The sequence below is a fragment of the Miniopterus schreibersii genome, assembly GCF_964146895.1.
Source record: "Miniopterus schreibersii genome assembly, chromosome: 12".
NCBI lineage: Eukaryota > Metazoa > Chordata > Mammalia > Chiroptera > Miniopteridae > Miniopterus > Miniopterus schreibersii.
Window position 1 is genome coordinate 6901916 of NC_138112.1, and position 16805 is coordinate 6918720.

The 16805-nt window shown below is 47.9% G+C and overlaps 1 protein-coding gene across 2 annotated transcripts in view; it reads right to left on the reverse strand.

The window, feature by feature from the left end:
- The window catches only part of ZBTB16 (zinc finger and BTB domain containing 16), a 181631-nt gene that overhangs the window by 58680 nt on the left and 106146 nt on the right, over nt 1–16805 (reverse strand). For both annotated transcript variants that reach the window (XM_081153335.1, XM_081153336.1), the window contains exon 4: nt 2249–2335. In XM_081153335.1, coding sequence (XP_081009461.1) covers nt 2249–2335 — 87 coding nt within the window. The remainder of the gene's footprint in view (nt 1–2248; nt 2336–16805) is intronic.

Consider the following 16805-nt stretch of genomic DNA (forward strand, 5'->3'; position numbering starts at 1 on the left):
CGGACTCCCTACCACAGATCAAAAACAATACAGGTATATTTATTGAAAACAATCAGCATGTAAGTGGATATGCACAGTTCAAATCCACGTAGTTAAGAGTGACTATATATAGTTCAATAGTTTCTAATATATTCAGAGTTGTGTAACCATCACCACAACCAATTTTAAAATATTTTCATCACTCAAAAATGAACCCCTGTACCTATTAGCATCACCCCCATTTTCCCCCAAACTCCCCAGCCCCTGGCTCTTTCTATTTACTTTCTGTCTCTATGGATTTGCTTCCTCTGGATGTTTCATATAAATGAAATCATACACCATGAGGCCTTCTGTGCCTGGCTTCTTTCACAGTGCATAATGTTTTTAAGGTTCATCTGTATTGTAGAATGTGTCAGCACTTCATTCCTTTTCATAGCTGAATACTATTCCACTGTATGGAGAAACTGCCTTTTGTTCATCCATTCATCAGTGGGGAGACACTCGGTTATCCCTACCTTTGGGCTACTGTTAATAATGCTGCTATAAACATTCACGTGCAAGTCTTTGTATAGATGTATGTTTTCATTTTTCTTGGGTACATACTTAAGAGTGGCACTGCTCTGTCACATGGTAACTCTGTTTAACTTTTTGAGGAACTGCCAGACTGTTTCCCAAAGTGGCTGCACCATTTTGCATTTCCATCAGCAGCGTGCGGGGGCTTTGATTTTGCACATCCTCGCCAACACCTCTCACTGCCTGTATTTTTATTGTAGCCACATCCTAACGGGTGTGAAGTAGTGCCTCATGGTGATTTTGACTTGTATTTCCTGATGGCTCACGATGTCAAGCGTCACTCCACATGCTCACTGTTTATTTTTGGAGAAATGTCTACCCAGATCCTTTGGCCATTTTTAAATTTTGGTTATCTGCATTTTATTATTGAGTCATAAGAGTTCTTTATATTTTATAACTACAAGTCCCTGATCAGATGTATCATTTGCAAATTTTGGGGAACTTTGTACCGCTCCCTCCCTTTAGGGCTGTGCTCGGATGTCACCCTTTCAGAGGCCTTCCCTGAGCATGTGACCTGAAACCCCGCTTTTCTCCCTATCACTCTCTACCCTTACCCTGCTGTGGTTAAGCACTTACCATCACCTGGCAGTACATTATCACGCTGATTTGCCTATACTCTCTCCCTATTTGAATCAGTTCCATGAGAAATGCTGTCTCGTATGTTACTACACCTTAAATCGTGCAACGGTGCTGGAACATTAGAGAAACTCAAACACTTATTAAACTAAATATACCTACCACTACGTATTGAATGCTTACTATGGGCCAAACACTCAGCAAAGCGCTTCAAATAAAATATCTTATTCACTCTGTGCTACGAGGTAGGTACTATTATTACTCCACTTCCTAATACATGAGGAAGCCCAAATTAAATTAAGAGAGTTTTAGTAACTTAACCACAGTGCTGCAAACAGTGAGCAGCAGAGCCAGGGTTAACCCCGGGCAGGCGGCCTGAGCTGTGCCCTCCCACCTTCACCACTCACTCGGGCAAGTCACGCTGTGGTCCTCTGAGCCCGGTTCCTCGTCTCTGACATGGGAGTCGCCTGCTGCCCTACAGTTTACTGAGAGACTGGCCAGATGAGGTCAGGGAACACCGAGAACAGGGCCTGGCACTGTGAGCATCGGGTGAGTGCGAGGTACACCCACGATGGTGACGCCGCCGATCACAATGACGAGACGCTGCTGGCGCTGAGAAACCAATGCTCTGAGGACAAATGACGCGATACTGTGCTTTGTTAATACTGTTCAGACGCACCCTGTGGACACATTGCTTTCTTTTAGACCATGACTCGACCCTCGCAGAGGGACCAGCCCACTGCGGCCACAGGAGGGTTTCAGAGTTAGTCACATGGGATATAAGAGCCTCCCTGACCCTTCGGAGGGAAGGGGATGCTTAGGCGACATTACAGACTTTCTAAGAGTAGTAGAAGCCTCTGTGAAGATGGGACCTCAGTGGCCTGTTAGACAGAGATCTTGGCCTAATCCAGGGTAACTATTCTTATGGGGCAAAGTCACAGCTGCCCAGCCAGCCCCAGGTGCAAGAGTAGCCGAATCTGGCACAGCCAGCCCCACTCACGGCTCCCAGGAGATGGATGACCGGTTATCACCTTGCTGAAACGGGGTGCCGCCGAGATACCTCATATGCACGTGCTGTCACACTGTGGAGGGCCTGGGATGGGAATCAAAGTCCACTCACCAGTGTGGGTCTGCCTGTGTGTCTCCAGGGCATCCTCCTTCGAGAACTGGGCGCCGCACTGGTCACAGACAAAGGCTTTGGCACCAGCTGAAAGAAAGAGGAGCAGTCATTTATGTCCAAGAGTGACATTCCATTAGGAAGTGGGGTGCTGGGCCAACACCGTGCAGGTGGACACTGGGGGAAGGGGGTGAACACCTATGAAGGGAGTCAGAGAGAATCCCTGGCCCCAGCAGCCGACCCAGATCAGACGCTCCAAGATGTGATTCCCCACCCAAATGAGCTCCAAGTTCCCCTATCTAGGCCCTCTCAGAGAGAAGGAGGAAAAACCCAAATAACCAAGACAATCAGAGCCGGGCTCCAGCTGAGACACCCCAGGAGGAAGGGGATTTTGGGGGGCTGGCTCCAGGTGAAGGATGAAAAGGAGTGAATGATACAACGAGGGAAACATGCTGTTGCCTAGATTATACTTCACGGGAAAACAAGAATTCCTGACATCCTCTGCTTGGATAAACCCCAACTCAGTGTCCAGAATTGAACCCCCAGTCCACCCAGCCATCGCCTACAGCTGACCATTTAAAAGATCCGAACGACTCCCTAGTGCCTTCAGGGTCAAGTCCAAACTCCTAGCGATGCTCACAAAGTGCTCTTGACGTGCTGAGCTTTCCCGCCTCTCTCTGTCCTCACTCGGCTCTCTCGTCCCCAGCCCTGCTGAGCTGCTCCGGTTCCCTGGACGAGCCGGACCCTTCCTCATTCATCGCAAGGTCTCCGCACATCCCTCTGTACCTCCTGTCTCTGGCATTCTTGCCCCGCTCCCTGTCCCCACGGTACAGCCTCAACTCATCATTTCCTCAGCAGCTGCCTTACCCTGTCCCACTGCCTGGGAGAGGGAGCCCTTCTTTTTGCTCCCACAGCACCCTGTAGGGTGCAGGTCAGAGCGGCACCATGCTCTCTTACAAACGCCTGTGGCCCAGCCTCCATCTCCCACACGCTGCAGGCTCCCAAGGGAGGGAGCGTGGGGAGCATGTCATCCCGTTATCGGCCTGATGCCCAGTGAGAACCTATTCCTGATCATATTTGTGGAATAAACTAACCAATTCAGTGCAATTCAATTTGGTAAACTTTATTTGCAAGGCTCAAAACGACAGTGTCATGTCAAGATAAACAGGACTTTTTACCGCTTGCGAATAGTCTTCAAGACTCTAACATGTTATCCAGGGAGCACTTTTGTAAGCCTTGACGGTTTTCTTTCAAATGTCTTCTAGATGCATCTCTCCCACTGCATGTCAATAATCACTGTCCCTACCCAAGCCCTTGCGATTGCTACACCACCAGCTGCCCTCTGATCCAACGAACAGATGCAGGCTCCTTAGAGGCCCTGGATTCCTCACACTTCCTTGCTCAAGAAGATACAATGGCTCACAGTGTGCCTGGATTCTAAATCCCTCTTCTTGGCTTCCGGGCCTTCCATAATCTGACCCAGTTAGCAGCCCAGCTCCGTAGGGAGTTGTCCTCATTGGCCCTCTGTGGGCACCACTCGACCCTCCCTGAGTCTCTGAGCTTCAGTAATGCTTGGTCTCATTCCTCTGTCTATTCCAGTCAAATTCTGTTTCCAAAACTGGAGTATGCATGCACCAAGCACCCCAGCCCTTCACTGCTTTGCCCTCCCCAATCAGTCATTGCATTTGTTCCTTTCAACATGTCTTAGCACTCCTGTAAGTGAGCCTGTGCTTTGGTTTTGCATCAAAGTTCATAGGAGACAGAATTACTTCTTATACATGTTGTAGTAGAAACAGTCTAGTGCTGTTTTCAAAGCATCTCAGATTTATTTCCTGAGGCTTCATCACACACTGCAGGATACATTATTTCATTTGACCCTAAAAACCTTTTAAAGCACACACTATTACTCCCCCCACTTAGCATATGAGAAAACTCAAGCTCAGATAGGTGAAGCAGCTTCCCAGTGTCCCACTGTGGGTAACAGCAGAGGTGGAGTCGAAGCCAGCAGCTGACATCAGAGCCTTTGCGCCTCACCCTTGTTCCCCTCAGCTTCCTGGGTTCCATCTGCAAAGATGCTTCATAGATAAGAAGGTGAGCTCTCAGCTTCCTTCTCCCAAATCAAAGGAGTGAAAATCCAAGGTACCCCTTGTATGCATCAAGGTTCTGTGTAAAATTCTACTTGGAAAAAATGGTTCCACTGCTCTTTGAAAGTTCAAAACCTTTGCCTTGGACTATCTGAGCACCCTTTAGGACTAGAACTCAGAATGTGAATTGTACCAATACAGTCTTAAATTAACACCAATAAACAGTTCTTGCCAGTGAAGGGTATAAGAGTCTCAGAGTAGATCTAGAATGTTGGGCCCTACGAGGGCACTGACCTTACTGAGCAGGATATACCTTTAGAAGGTGCTCATAAACATTTGTTGACTGACAAAACGAATGAGTGATAAAATGCACCAAGAAAGATATGAAACCACTTTTCCTTAGATGCTTTAAAAGCAAATACTCTCATTTGTTTTAGGTGCTGGAGTTGAATTCTGCCTGGAGGCAGGGAGGACAGCAGGATCCCTCTGGGTTTCCCTTCAAGCTGCAGGGCAACCCTGGGCCCAAGGACCTATGAGGGGGCTCACAGAGCTACGAAGAGAGCCAAGAAGCCTGGTGTCCACGCAGTCACCCTGTGTCATAAAGGTGGCATACAGGTGACAGTTATACTGGAAATGCAGCCTGAGCCTCAGAGCAGATGGGCAGAGTGGGAAGACTGGGGCGGGGGCGGCCCCAGCCCTTCACAAAGAGAAATTCCCCCAGACCCAAATCATTAGCCAGCAATGATTTTCCATGGATCTGTAAGGGATCGGATTTTAATTGTATTTCTCTTTTTGGTTCTATCAGTTCTCACGGCTCCCTATAGAAAAAAGGGAAGGGAGGCCTGAGGAGGGAAGTGGGGTCTAGAAAGAGGAGGGCCCCCCGGGAACAAGCCACCTTGTGGGGACTGCGATGGGGGCTGCGATGGGGCGAGGAGGCCGAGAGCTCCGCTTCAAAGGGATGTGGTAGGAGGGTTCCTAGAAGACAGCCATGGATGTGGCTGCCTCCGCGCTGCTGTGATGACCGAGGGGCAGAGAGGAAGGAAGGAGAGGGCAGGGAGGGCACCAAGGGCCGGATGTGTACCGAGCGCAGAGGAAGATGAAACAGATCAGCGCACGCGGTCGGGGCAAGGTCGCCGGCCTGGCCCGAGCCTCGCCACATCTGGCTGTCCTCAGTCCTCCCGCGTTGCCTGCCTTGCTGAAGTCACAAAACTGAGCTGAGTGCGTGGAAGTCCCTGTCCTCAGCCGCTCCAGTCAGAACCTTCCTCACACATGCACACCATGGGCGTCAGCTCCCATCCAGGAAGCCCCAGGACACCCCTCTCCAACTCCAGCCCCCCCCAGGGCGAGCCCAACAGCTAACGGGCAGTTCCAGGGCACAGACACAGCAGAGGGAGGCAGAACCCCTCTAACGCCTCTCCCAGGGAGGCTTGCGCCTTTAAATTGTCTCAGTAATGGCTGGCTCAGAGGCAGAAATGTTTGGCATCCCTGAAATTAAAAGTGATAAATTTCCTCGCCAAGCTTTGATCGATAATAGAGGCCTCATCTGTTAATCAATAAGACAGTCTCTGCCTGTTTACTGTGCATATGTTGTTCGCTGCTGCCTTCGGTATGATGTCAGGTTTGCATTCAAAACAACTCAAGTGTGTATAAACCACATGGCTATTCCCAAAATGCATTACGGTGACATCATTCAGCCACTGGTACATTTATAAAGCAGCGCTGCGAGGGGGTGCGGGGGGAAGGGGGTGCCAGTTAAACCCAGCAGGTGCATATGGACATGTCGGCAGCAGTGAGCCCCACAGTTTCCCAAAGCTCATCCTGGAGCGGGGAGAACTCCAGGGCACAGTTCAGGGATGGCCACCCCTCAGCATGTCCTCCCTATATACAGGGCATGTTTTCTGGGTGTCCATTAAATATATGCCAAAGGGGAACTGAAGCACATGAACAAGAGACAAATCCCTGTCCACAAGGGGCGTGCATTCCAGGGAGGAAAGCATATTTTTAAAAGTTAAACATTAAAAAGGTGGTGACAGTGATAAGAAGAGAAATAAATTAAGTGAAGGGGGATCGAGAGGGCCAGGGGTGCTGTTTTACATGGGGTGGTCAGAGAAGGCCTCACGTGAGCTGACACCAAGGACAAGCGGCACCACTATGCGGGAAAGCCCATTGCATGCAACGGCAGGGCAGGGGGCCGCTGGGAATGCAGTTGACTGGCAGAGCGAGAGACAGAGACAGAGACAGAGACAGAGACAGAGACAGAGACAGAGACAGAGACAGAGACAGAGACAGAGACAGGCGGGGTGGAAGGAGGGGGTGGGGTGGAGGGAGAGAGTAAATAGCAAAGGGAGAACCACAGGATGCAGTGGGCTAGACCTGGGCTCTCCTCCTGGCAATTACAGATCTTAGTGAACTAGAGGTGGTGACGGCAAGGTCCAGGTGGGCAGAGCTTGGTCCCGGGCCTGGCTCAGCCACACGCTGCTGTGGCATCACACACTTCGACGAACCTACTTCCCAGTCTGTACAATGGGATGACCACACCTGTTTGCCCTGCTCATGGTTGTTTAAGGATGGGAGAAGGTAATGGACACTGACAAACACACAACTCTGTTATGCCCCGAGCACTCTGCAGACCTAAGGTATCACTGCTGTTATTTCTACCTCACGAAGCAGCAGAGTGTGGTTAAGAGCTCAGATTCGGGTTGGATAGATCAGAGTTCAAATCAGCCAAGCTAATGACCCTCAGCAAGTGGCCTAATCTCAATGGACCTGTTGCTTCATCTAGGAAATGGGAACAGCAGGAGTAAGTAGTCCCTTAGAGGGTTGACAAGGTGGGTAAAGTGCTCGGCCCCCGTCTGAGGGCAGATACGCAGAACCAGGAGGGAGTAGCTCTCACAGCCAGTCAGGCTTGGGTCACGATTCCTTTGAAGAACTCCTCTGTGCAAAGCATGATTGATTTTACTGAAATTCGACGTACAGTTATTTGGGGGTCATTTATCTTATGCGAAGTAAGGCTCACATTTGTAAAGACATATTTCACTATAATCTTGCACACACACCTTGTCCCTCTGATTTGAAGGTGAGTGACTGTCTTGTTGAGAGAACAGGAATATCTGTCACAGGACCAGCCTGTCAGTATTGGCAGCTAGTCAGCACCCGGCTCTTACACCAGCCCAGCGAGCCCCAGAGCCTCATCCGCAGCCCTGAGCTGCTGGGCTCTGCTCCATCGTCCCCGCAGACCGCAAGCTCCACGAGAGCGGGCAACATCTGTCTTGCTCTCTCTGTCCCTCGTGCTCTGCTCCCTGCCGGACACGCAGACTATGTTCACTAAATGCCTGATAAACAAAGGTTTCCAGGTGCAGAACTGATCTGGGAAGGGGCCGTGGGCACTCAGGGCATTGCCAGGCTGTCCCCTAGGGGGTGGCAGAGTCCTTCTACTACACACTCTACTGGGTTCTCTACTGCCCTTTTTTCACAACTCAAGGCCCACAGCCTCTGGCTGGAACCCAGGCAATTGCGGGGAGAAGAAAGGAAAGGCTAGGAAGTGGGCTGGCTACCTCCTCTGGAGCAAGATCTCCCTTCATCAGCCCTCTGCTCCCTGCCCAGCTGCCCAGGACTCACACCCCTGCAGCAAAGAACCAACCCACCCTCCATATACTCAGGAGCCACCTGCCTAAGAAGCCCTCCCACAGCAAGAGTGGACCTCAACTGGCTGGCAGAGGTCTGCCAATTGACCCCCACTCCCAGCCCGGGCACTGAGTTTATCTGAGAGTCAGTGATACAGAGACAAACAGACAGCCCTGGCCGGGTGGCTCCGTTGGTTGAAGCGTGCACCAAAAGGCTGCAGGTTCGATTCCGGTCAGGGCACATACCTAGGTTGTGGGTTTGATTCCCAATCAGGGCATATGGGAGGCAAGCGATCGATGTTTCTCTCTCCCCCTCTCTCTCTTTTTCTCTCTAAAAAAATTAAAAAACATATCCTTGGGTGAGCATTAAAAAAAGAGACAGACAGACACCTTTGCCCCTGCTGGTCTCCCAGGGGTCCTGCAGGTGAGGGCTCAAGGACGTCTTAAGGGCTACACTGGGGGGAGCAGGCATTGCCTGTTCTGAATTTCCCAGACCTCTACTTCTCCCCTTCCTCCCCGACTTCCTGATGCTCCCAGAAAGCTAGGCAAGGGCTAGAGGAGAAAGGGGGTGCAAAGCAGGTGAAGAGAAAGGAGGCAGTTGCCTCAGCCCACATGGAGGCTAGAGCTGGTCTAAGGCCTCCTTGTGTGGCAGCCTGTTCGCTCTGAGCTCAGGATCATCCGACTCGCAGGAATCAATTGAGGGACATGCCAGGAAAGTGCTTTCAAAGCCCCGAAGCTTTCTCTAAACGGCCAGCAATCCAAGGACAACAGAGCTGAAATCCAGCAGAAGCAGAAGCGCCGGGCTCCCCGCAGCTGCCCTCCCCTCACCACCCCTGGCTTCTCCTTCTTGGCAAAGCACAGGGTCCTCCTACTTGCCCTCCCCACCAGAACCGGGCGGGGGTCCCAAGCATCTAGGAGGGGAGGAGAGGCTGAACGAGAGGCTGAAAGCAAGCAGATGTGGGCTGGTGTCTCTCTAAAGTAAATAAGGCAGAAGCCAATGAGAGAAGAAAAACATTCAACGCCCCTCCCTCTCCAAAATCTCTCCCACCCCCATGCTAATAAGAGGGGGCAGGAACCACTGGAAAAACACCCAGCCTTTGCCAGCATCTGATGTTGAGTAACGTGTCCTTTTTCTTTTAATTCCTTGAGATTTTAAAATAAACATCTTGAATGTTCTGATGAGATATGCATGCCTGCTTACATAAGGAAGTACAGAGTGTACCAAAACAGCAGACCCAAAAAAAGCGTAAGCTGTCAGAACAATGAGAACAGACGCGGGCATTTTCCAGCGGACCGCGGTGTACAGTTTTATTTACAGTACCTCTTATCAGACAGGGAACAGCGCGGGCTGCCAGCTCCAGAGGCCGGCACTGCCTGTTCTCTCGCTCGAGGAGAGGTGTGCTCCCCGAGAGCAGCTGGGAGGCACGCTCTCCCCAACACTTCTCCTCTGTCAACACGACAGACACTGATACGGACCCAGAGTTTTGTAAGGTGCGCACACTCAGGGGAGCGGGAAGAGGGAAGCAGCTGGGCAGATGTGGGCTGACCGGAAAACAACCAGCCCTGTCAACGGGCCCAGGACACTGACGACAACGAAGGGGGAGAAAGGTCTGCAGTCTGGCCTCTCTGCGGGACGGGAGGGTGAATGAACGAATGGGGCAGGGCCTCAATCAAACGGAGGACTGAGAAAGCCGCCGAACAGGCTCCCAGGCTGGGCACGGAGACGGGGGAGTAGCCGGAGGCTGCAGGGTTTCAGGTCTCTAGAATCGTTTTCCCATCAGTGGCCTGGTCAGAGGCTGGATGCCTCACATGTGGCGAAATGTCCATTCTGTAGACGATAAGCCCTAGGAATGGGTCAAAAGGCAACACCGAGGCAGCTCTAGTGTGAGAAGACATTTCTCATCCCACCTAATAAACCTCACTCCATCAGAAGGTTCTGTGCTGTCCTGGTGGCGTTGGCTTTCACTGGCACCCTGTGGTCCTCTTATGTCCCACAAGAAAACAGAGGTCCACCTTGTCCCTTGTTCCTGCCACTCAATTCTCAGCCCAGAGAGCCTTGGAAACTCCTTTGTTACCACTTTTAGCACCAGCAGTAACCCAATAGCCTTAGGAACACAGCCCCTGGCCAGTACAAACACTCACTCTACAGCTACACAGGAAGCTAGGACTCCTTCACGCAATCCAACCTGGGCTCAAGCCCTGGTTCTACCACTTCTAGCTACCACCCTGAGCAAGCTAATTCTCTTCTCTGGGCTTGTTTCTTTGCCTGTAGAAGTGGGCACACAGTAGGGACTTCACAGAGTTGAGTAATGATTAATTTCAATAGCACATGTAAAGTCCCTAACACCATGCCCAGCATATGATACTGCTAAGTGCCAGCTCTCATTAAGATCATTGTTACCTTACCTTCTCCCCCAATGTCAATGTCCAAGACCCATGCAGACATCAAATGTGTGCAAGAAGCATAGCATTTAAAACATTCTTACCACTGCTGGCAAAACACAGAGAGAAAAAGGAGGGAGGAGAGCCACCCACTCTGAGCCAGTCTTCTGCAGGTTTTCCCCAGGAACTGGGAGATAAAGCCAAACGATACTAATGACTGCCACCTCCAAGGAACTGTACACAAACCAGCAATGCATAAGTAAGGATGGGCAGGTCGCCCTGCCCTGGGACGAGATCAAAGAAATGGCACCTCTCCAGCCGCTCCCAACACTCCTGGCCAAGTTTTGATGGCATTATCACCCTACGGAGGTGAGTACAAACTTACCCGAGGTGAATTATTTTAAATAAAATACAAGTAGGACAGTGAATTTGCTGCAGTGAAAACAGCCTGGCCGGTGCGGCTCAGTTGGTTAGGTGTCGTCCCATGTACCAGGAGGCTGTCACCTTGATTCCCGATCAAGGCACATGCCCTGGTTTCGGGCTCGATCCCCAGTAGGGGGCTTGCAGGAGACAGTGATCGATGTTTCTCTCTCTTGAATGTTTCTATCTCTCTTTCCCTGCCTCTCTCTGAAACCAATAAAAACAACCTACAAATCTTCCTGAAGTCCAAGTACTGATTCGGAGCATCGCCTTAGCACTGCCTTTCACCTGTTTCTCCCCAGCCGCCTCTGTGACTGGCTAATCAGGGCATGGTGGTGACCAATGTGATGGCACAAACCCTCTCTCAACGGGAATGTGAGCCTGCTGTGACGGACTAGGCTGCCTCCAGACATGCTGGGCCAACTTGGGGATCTCCCCGAGGGGAAGCCCTCAGCGGCTTTGGGCTTCCTTGGCCACAGGTGGTACACCCTGACATCCACTTTGTAGCCTCCCTTGCCTTCTTAAAATGGGGTTATTAATCCCCAGACAGCTTAGACAAGAACCTATATGAAGCTCCTGGTACATACTAGGTGTCCGAATAGGTACTATGATTGTGAAAGAATTTCACTTCAACAAGTTGATAAGCTCCAGGAGGCCACCCTCCAGCCGGAGCCTTCAAGAACTCCAGCCCATAATACTCCTGGCCCCACAGTTCGGGGGGGGGGGGGTCCACCTGCAATGGATAAGTGGCCTGGAGAGGCAAGACCGTACTCTCAGGGCTCCTGTACATGGGTATTCAGCCGTTCTGGATGACAGAGGGGTCACTGTGACAGAAGGCGGGTGGGTAACTGGCTCATGGTGGGCTCTGTGGCCCAGGAGCACCAACCTTCCTGAAGCAACAAAGAGAAATAAACTCAGCACTCCGACTGCCCCTGTCCCAGCCGTGTGGCCTTGGGTGAGTCCCTTCATCTCTCCATCTGTAAATGACACGTTTAAGTTGGGACAACTCTAAAAGAGAAGGAAAGATGAATGGTGTTGTGTGAGAAGCTGGAAGCAGATGACAAAGACAGTAAATGTGGCTGTAAAGGAGCTCAGAGGCTCACAGCTTGGTAATGGGAAGGTGCTGACTGGGCCACTGGGGCTGCGCTCCCACTTCAGCCCGGGATTCCTTCTCAGGGGGAAGAGCCTGCTCTGTGGGGCAGGCAAAGTGGAACAGTGGGTCCAGATGCTGGGGGGACTCAGCCAGACGAGACAAGCTGAGCCTGTGAGCCTGAGGCAGAACTGACCCCTGAGTTCCAGGGAGCAGTGACAATCTCGGGTTTTCATAGCTTTGTTTTGTTTAAAAGAGATAGCACCACAGTCTTGGCATTTGCAAGGAGTCAAGTTAAAAGGCCAGAAAACCCCAGGGGGATTTCTGCCATGATTTAATGGGACATCCCCTCAACCCCTGGACATCAACAATTGTCTTCTTTCTAGTGTCCACTTGGGGGTTCTCAGATGAGAGGTTCAGATATAGTAGCCTCAAAGCTATTTGTTACCTGAGCCTTGGCCTCCTCTCCTTTCAACCCCACTTCCCCTGCTCCTTTCTCCCAAAGCACATTCAGAGTCATCTGTCCCAGGCCTTCACCTGAAATCTGGGGGGGATTCTCCAACATGCATCTCCCCAGGATAGGGTTCAGCAATACGGCCTGAACTATGGAGAAAGCAAAAGCAGGCCCCTCCCGGGGGGGATGGCCAGAATCAAAACCCCACCTGCCCACAAATTTCAAGCTAATGTCTGCCACTACCTGGCCCCTAACATCCCCAGCACACCTGCCAATTAAGTCTTCACTTGAGGTGTCTTCAGAGGGAAGGGAGCCAGCCCTCCTCAGCCCCATGTGCCTTCTGGTCCTCCCGCCCTTTCTCCCAAGCAGGAGCCTTCCTCCTCATTGCTCACTGACCAAAAGGTGTGCCACCTTCTCACAACACTGGGATCTCTTAGGGATCCCTATAGACACAATTCCCTTGTTCCGTCTCTTCCCAGAATCTCCTGCTCTCTCCCTACTCTGAGAATCTCTCTCCACTTCCACTTCCAATTATGTGTGTGTGTGCTTTGTTTTTAAGTTAAATTACCATAGGTGTTTCTTTTTTTTGCTTTTAAAATTTTTATTTTTCAATTAATTCAACATAATTTTATGTTAGTTTTAGGTGTACAGCATAGTGGTTAGACATTTATATAATTTACAAAGTGATCTCCCAGTTCTAGTACCCATATCCTATTTCAACAACTGACAAGAAGCAAAGCATTTCTGGGGTCTTCAATGCTATCACTGGGGTGATAACCACTGCACCAAAAAACTGAGAGTAGGGGTCTGCATACAGCTTACTGACTGTTCCTTTGGCTGTGAGCTGTATGAACCTGGCCGACAGGAGCACCGACAGCTCCACCACGAAGCCATGCCACAGCCCTCCCAGACTTCCAGGCCAGAGCAATCAAACCTCTCCGAGCCTCAGTTTCCTCACCTGCTAAAGAGGTAATGACACATTTCTCCTATCCCACAAGCGGGACTTTGAAGTTGCACAACTCCAGGGAGCAGCACTCACTCAGAAACGAGGCCATAGGTTGTCAGGAGGTTTAAATGAGGTGATGCACATGAAGGAGCCTAACAGTGGTAACTGACACTTGGCAACTGCACCCTAACTCTTCTGGTCCCAGGGTCCTAAGGGGTCCTGCAAAGGTTGCCCTGCAATGAGGATTGACGCTGCTGCTGCATAGATAGTAATAATAAGAATATTAACAATAACATGTATAAATGTTTATTATGAAATAAGAACTGTACTACTTTACATGCTATATGCTATTTAATTCTCCCATTAGTTCTAAGATTATCCTCATTTTATAGATGTGAAAATTGATGTTTGAAAGCTTAGTTCACGTGTCCAAGGTCTCACAGCCAGTGAGTGTCAACAATAAGAAATTAACTCAAACAGGTGGTAGTGTAGAAGCCCGGGGAATTAGAAGGGCCTTTAATTACATAAAAGGTTAAAGAGTACGAAGTTCATATTAAGGGGAGCAGGGAAAGGTCCCAAAGGCAGCACGCCCAAGTCCTCTGCTACTCTCCACACTCTGGCTCACTCCAGGGAGTGAGAAGATCCCTCCCACAAGTTCTGAGGCCACCCTCTTCAGTTCATACCCTCTTCTCTGAGCACTTCACTGTTAAGGACAACTCTCACCTCTTGGTCCAGAAATGTAACACCACTGTCCATCAGGGAAAGCCCGGACTAGAAGCCAGCAACAGGGTCTAGATCTGGCTCTGCTATGGACTCTGGTGTATTCTAAAATCCTGCTTTTTTGGCCTCCATTTATCCATCTGTAAACTGGCCATCATTTTCCTGGCCCCTTCCTACCACCTAAAGCTGTCATGGAGAGGAATGAGTTCCAGAACATAAAAGGAAAGGTACAACCTATCTTCAAAACTGACTTACAACACTTTCAACAACAGATAGATCATCCAGACAAAAGAATCAATAAGGAAATAGCAGATTCGAACATTATGGATGAAATGAACTTAACAGACATATACAGAACATTCTATCCAACCACAGCAGAATATACATTCTTCTCAAGCACACATGGAATATTTTCTAAGACAGACCACATGTTAGGCCACAAAACAAGTCTCAACAAATTCAAGAAGACCGAAATCATACCAAGTATCTTTTCTGACCATAATGGCATGAAACCAGAAATCAATAATAAGAGGAAAACTGGAAAATTCATAAATACATAGAAATTAAACAATGCTCTTATGGACAACCAATGAATCAAAAAAGAAATTAAAAGGGGAAATAAAGTTTCTTGAAACAAACAAAATTGGAAATGCAACATTGCAGAAGTTATGGGATGCAGCAAAAGCAGTTCTAAGAGCAAAATTTATAGCAATAAATGTCTACATTAAGAAGCAAGAAGGGTCCCAAATAAACAACCTAACTCTATGCCTTAAGGAATTAGAAAAAGAAAAACAAACCAAGCCCAAAGTCAGCAGATGAAAGGAAATAATAAACCTAGAGCAGAAATAAATTAAATATAGAATAGAAAAGATTAACCAAACTAAGAGTTGAGTCTTTGAACATAAACAAAATTGACAAACCCTTAGCTAGACTAACCAAGGAAAAAAGGGAGACAACCAAAGTCAACAAAATTATAAGTGAAAGAGGAGACATGACAACTGATACCACAGCAATACAAATGATCATAAGGGGGTACTATAAATAACTATACACCAACAAACTGGACCACTTAGAAGAAATGAAAAAAAAATCTTGGAAACATACAACTTGCCAAGACTGAATCAGGAAGAAATAGAAACTCTGAATAGAACAATTACTGGTAAGAAGATTGAATCAATAATCAAAAATCTCCCAATGAAGAAAAATCCAGGACCAGATGGTTACACTGGTGAATTTTACCAAACATTTAAAGAAAAATTAACATCAATTCTTCTCAAATTTCCAAAAATTTGAGGCGGAGGAAACATTCCCAAACTTATTTTACAAGGACACTATTCTGATACCGAAACCAGAAAAGGGCACTACTAGGAAAGAAACTACTGGCTAATATCCCTGATGAACACAGATGTAAAAAATCTCAACAAAATACTAACAAACTGAATTCAACAGAACATCAAAAGAATAATTCACCATCATCAAGTGAGATTTATTCCTGGGATACAAGGATGATTCAACATATGCAAATCAAACATCGTGATACATCACATTAATAAAATAAAGAATCATATGATCATCTTAATAGATACAGAAAAAGCATTTGACAAAAATCCATTCATGATGAAAACTCTTAATAAATTAGGCACAGGAAGAACATATCTTAACATAATAAAGACCATATAAGACAAGCCCAAACTAGTATTATATCAACAGTGAACGGCTGAAAGCTTTCCTTGTAAGATCAGAAACGAGACAAGGGCACCCTCTCATCATTCCTATTCAACATAGTACTAGAAGTCCTAGTTAGATCAATTAGGAAAGAAAAATAAAGGGTATTAGAAATGGAAAGGAAGAAGTAAAATTGTCTCTATTTGCAGACGACATGATTTTATATATAGGAAATCCTAAAGACAGAACCAAAAAATTAGTACATCTAATCAATAAATTCAGTAAAGTTGCAGTATACAAAATTAATATACTAAGATCAGTAGTGTTTCTATATACTAACAATAAATTATCTGAAAAAGAAATAAGTCAATGCCATTTGGCACAGCATCACAAACAATAAAATACTTAGGAATAAACTTTACCAAGGAGGTGAAAGATCTCTACTCAAAAAACTGTAAGGCATTGCTGAAAGAAATTGAACACACAAATAAACGAAAAGATATCCTGTGTTCATGGACTGGAAGAATTATATTGCTAAAATGTCAATATTGCCAAAAGCCATCTAGAGATTCAATGCAATCCCTATCAAGATTCCAAAGCAATTTTTACAGAAGTAGGAAAAAACATTGCTAAAATTTATATGGACCACAAAAGACCCCAAATAGCAAAAGAAATCCTGAAAAAGAACAAAACAGGAGGCATTACACTCCAAAAACAGACAAACAGATCAATGGAACAGAACTGGGAGCCCAAAAATACACCCAAGCATATACGGTCAATGAGGATTTGACAAGGGAGCCAAGAATACTCTACGGAGAAAAGACAGTCTCTTCAATAAATGATGCTGAGATCATTGGATATTCACATGTAAAAGAATGGAACTAGACCCCTATCTTACACCAGTCACACAAATTAACTCAAAATGGATTAAAGATAAATGTCAGACCTGAAACCATGAAACTACTGAAAGAAAACAGGAATAGAGCTCCTTGACATGGGCCTTGGAAATAATTTCTGGATATGAACCTAAGGCACAGACCAAAAAAATCATAAACAAACAGGTGGGACTACATCAAAACAAAAAGCTTCTGTACAGCAAAAGAAACCAGCAACAGCCCAGCTGGTATGGCTCAGCGGCTGAGTGTCGACCTAGGATCCCGGAGATTGCGGTTCGAT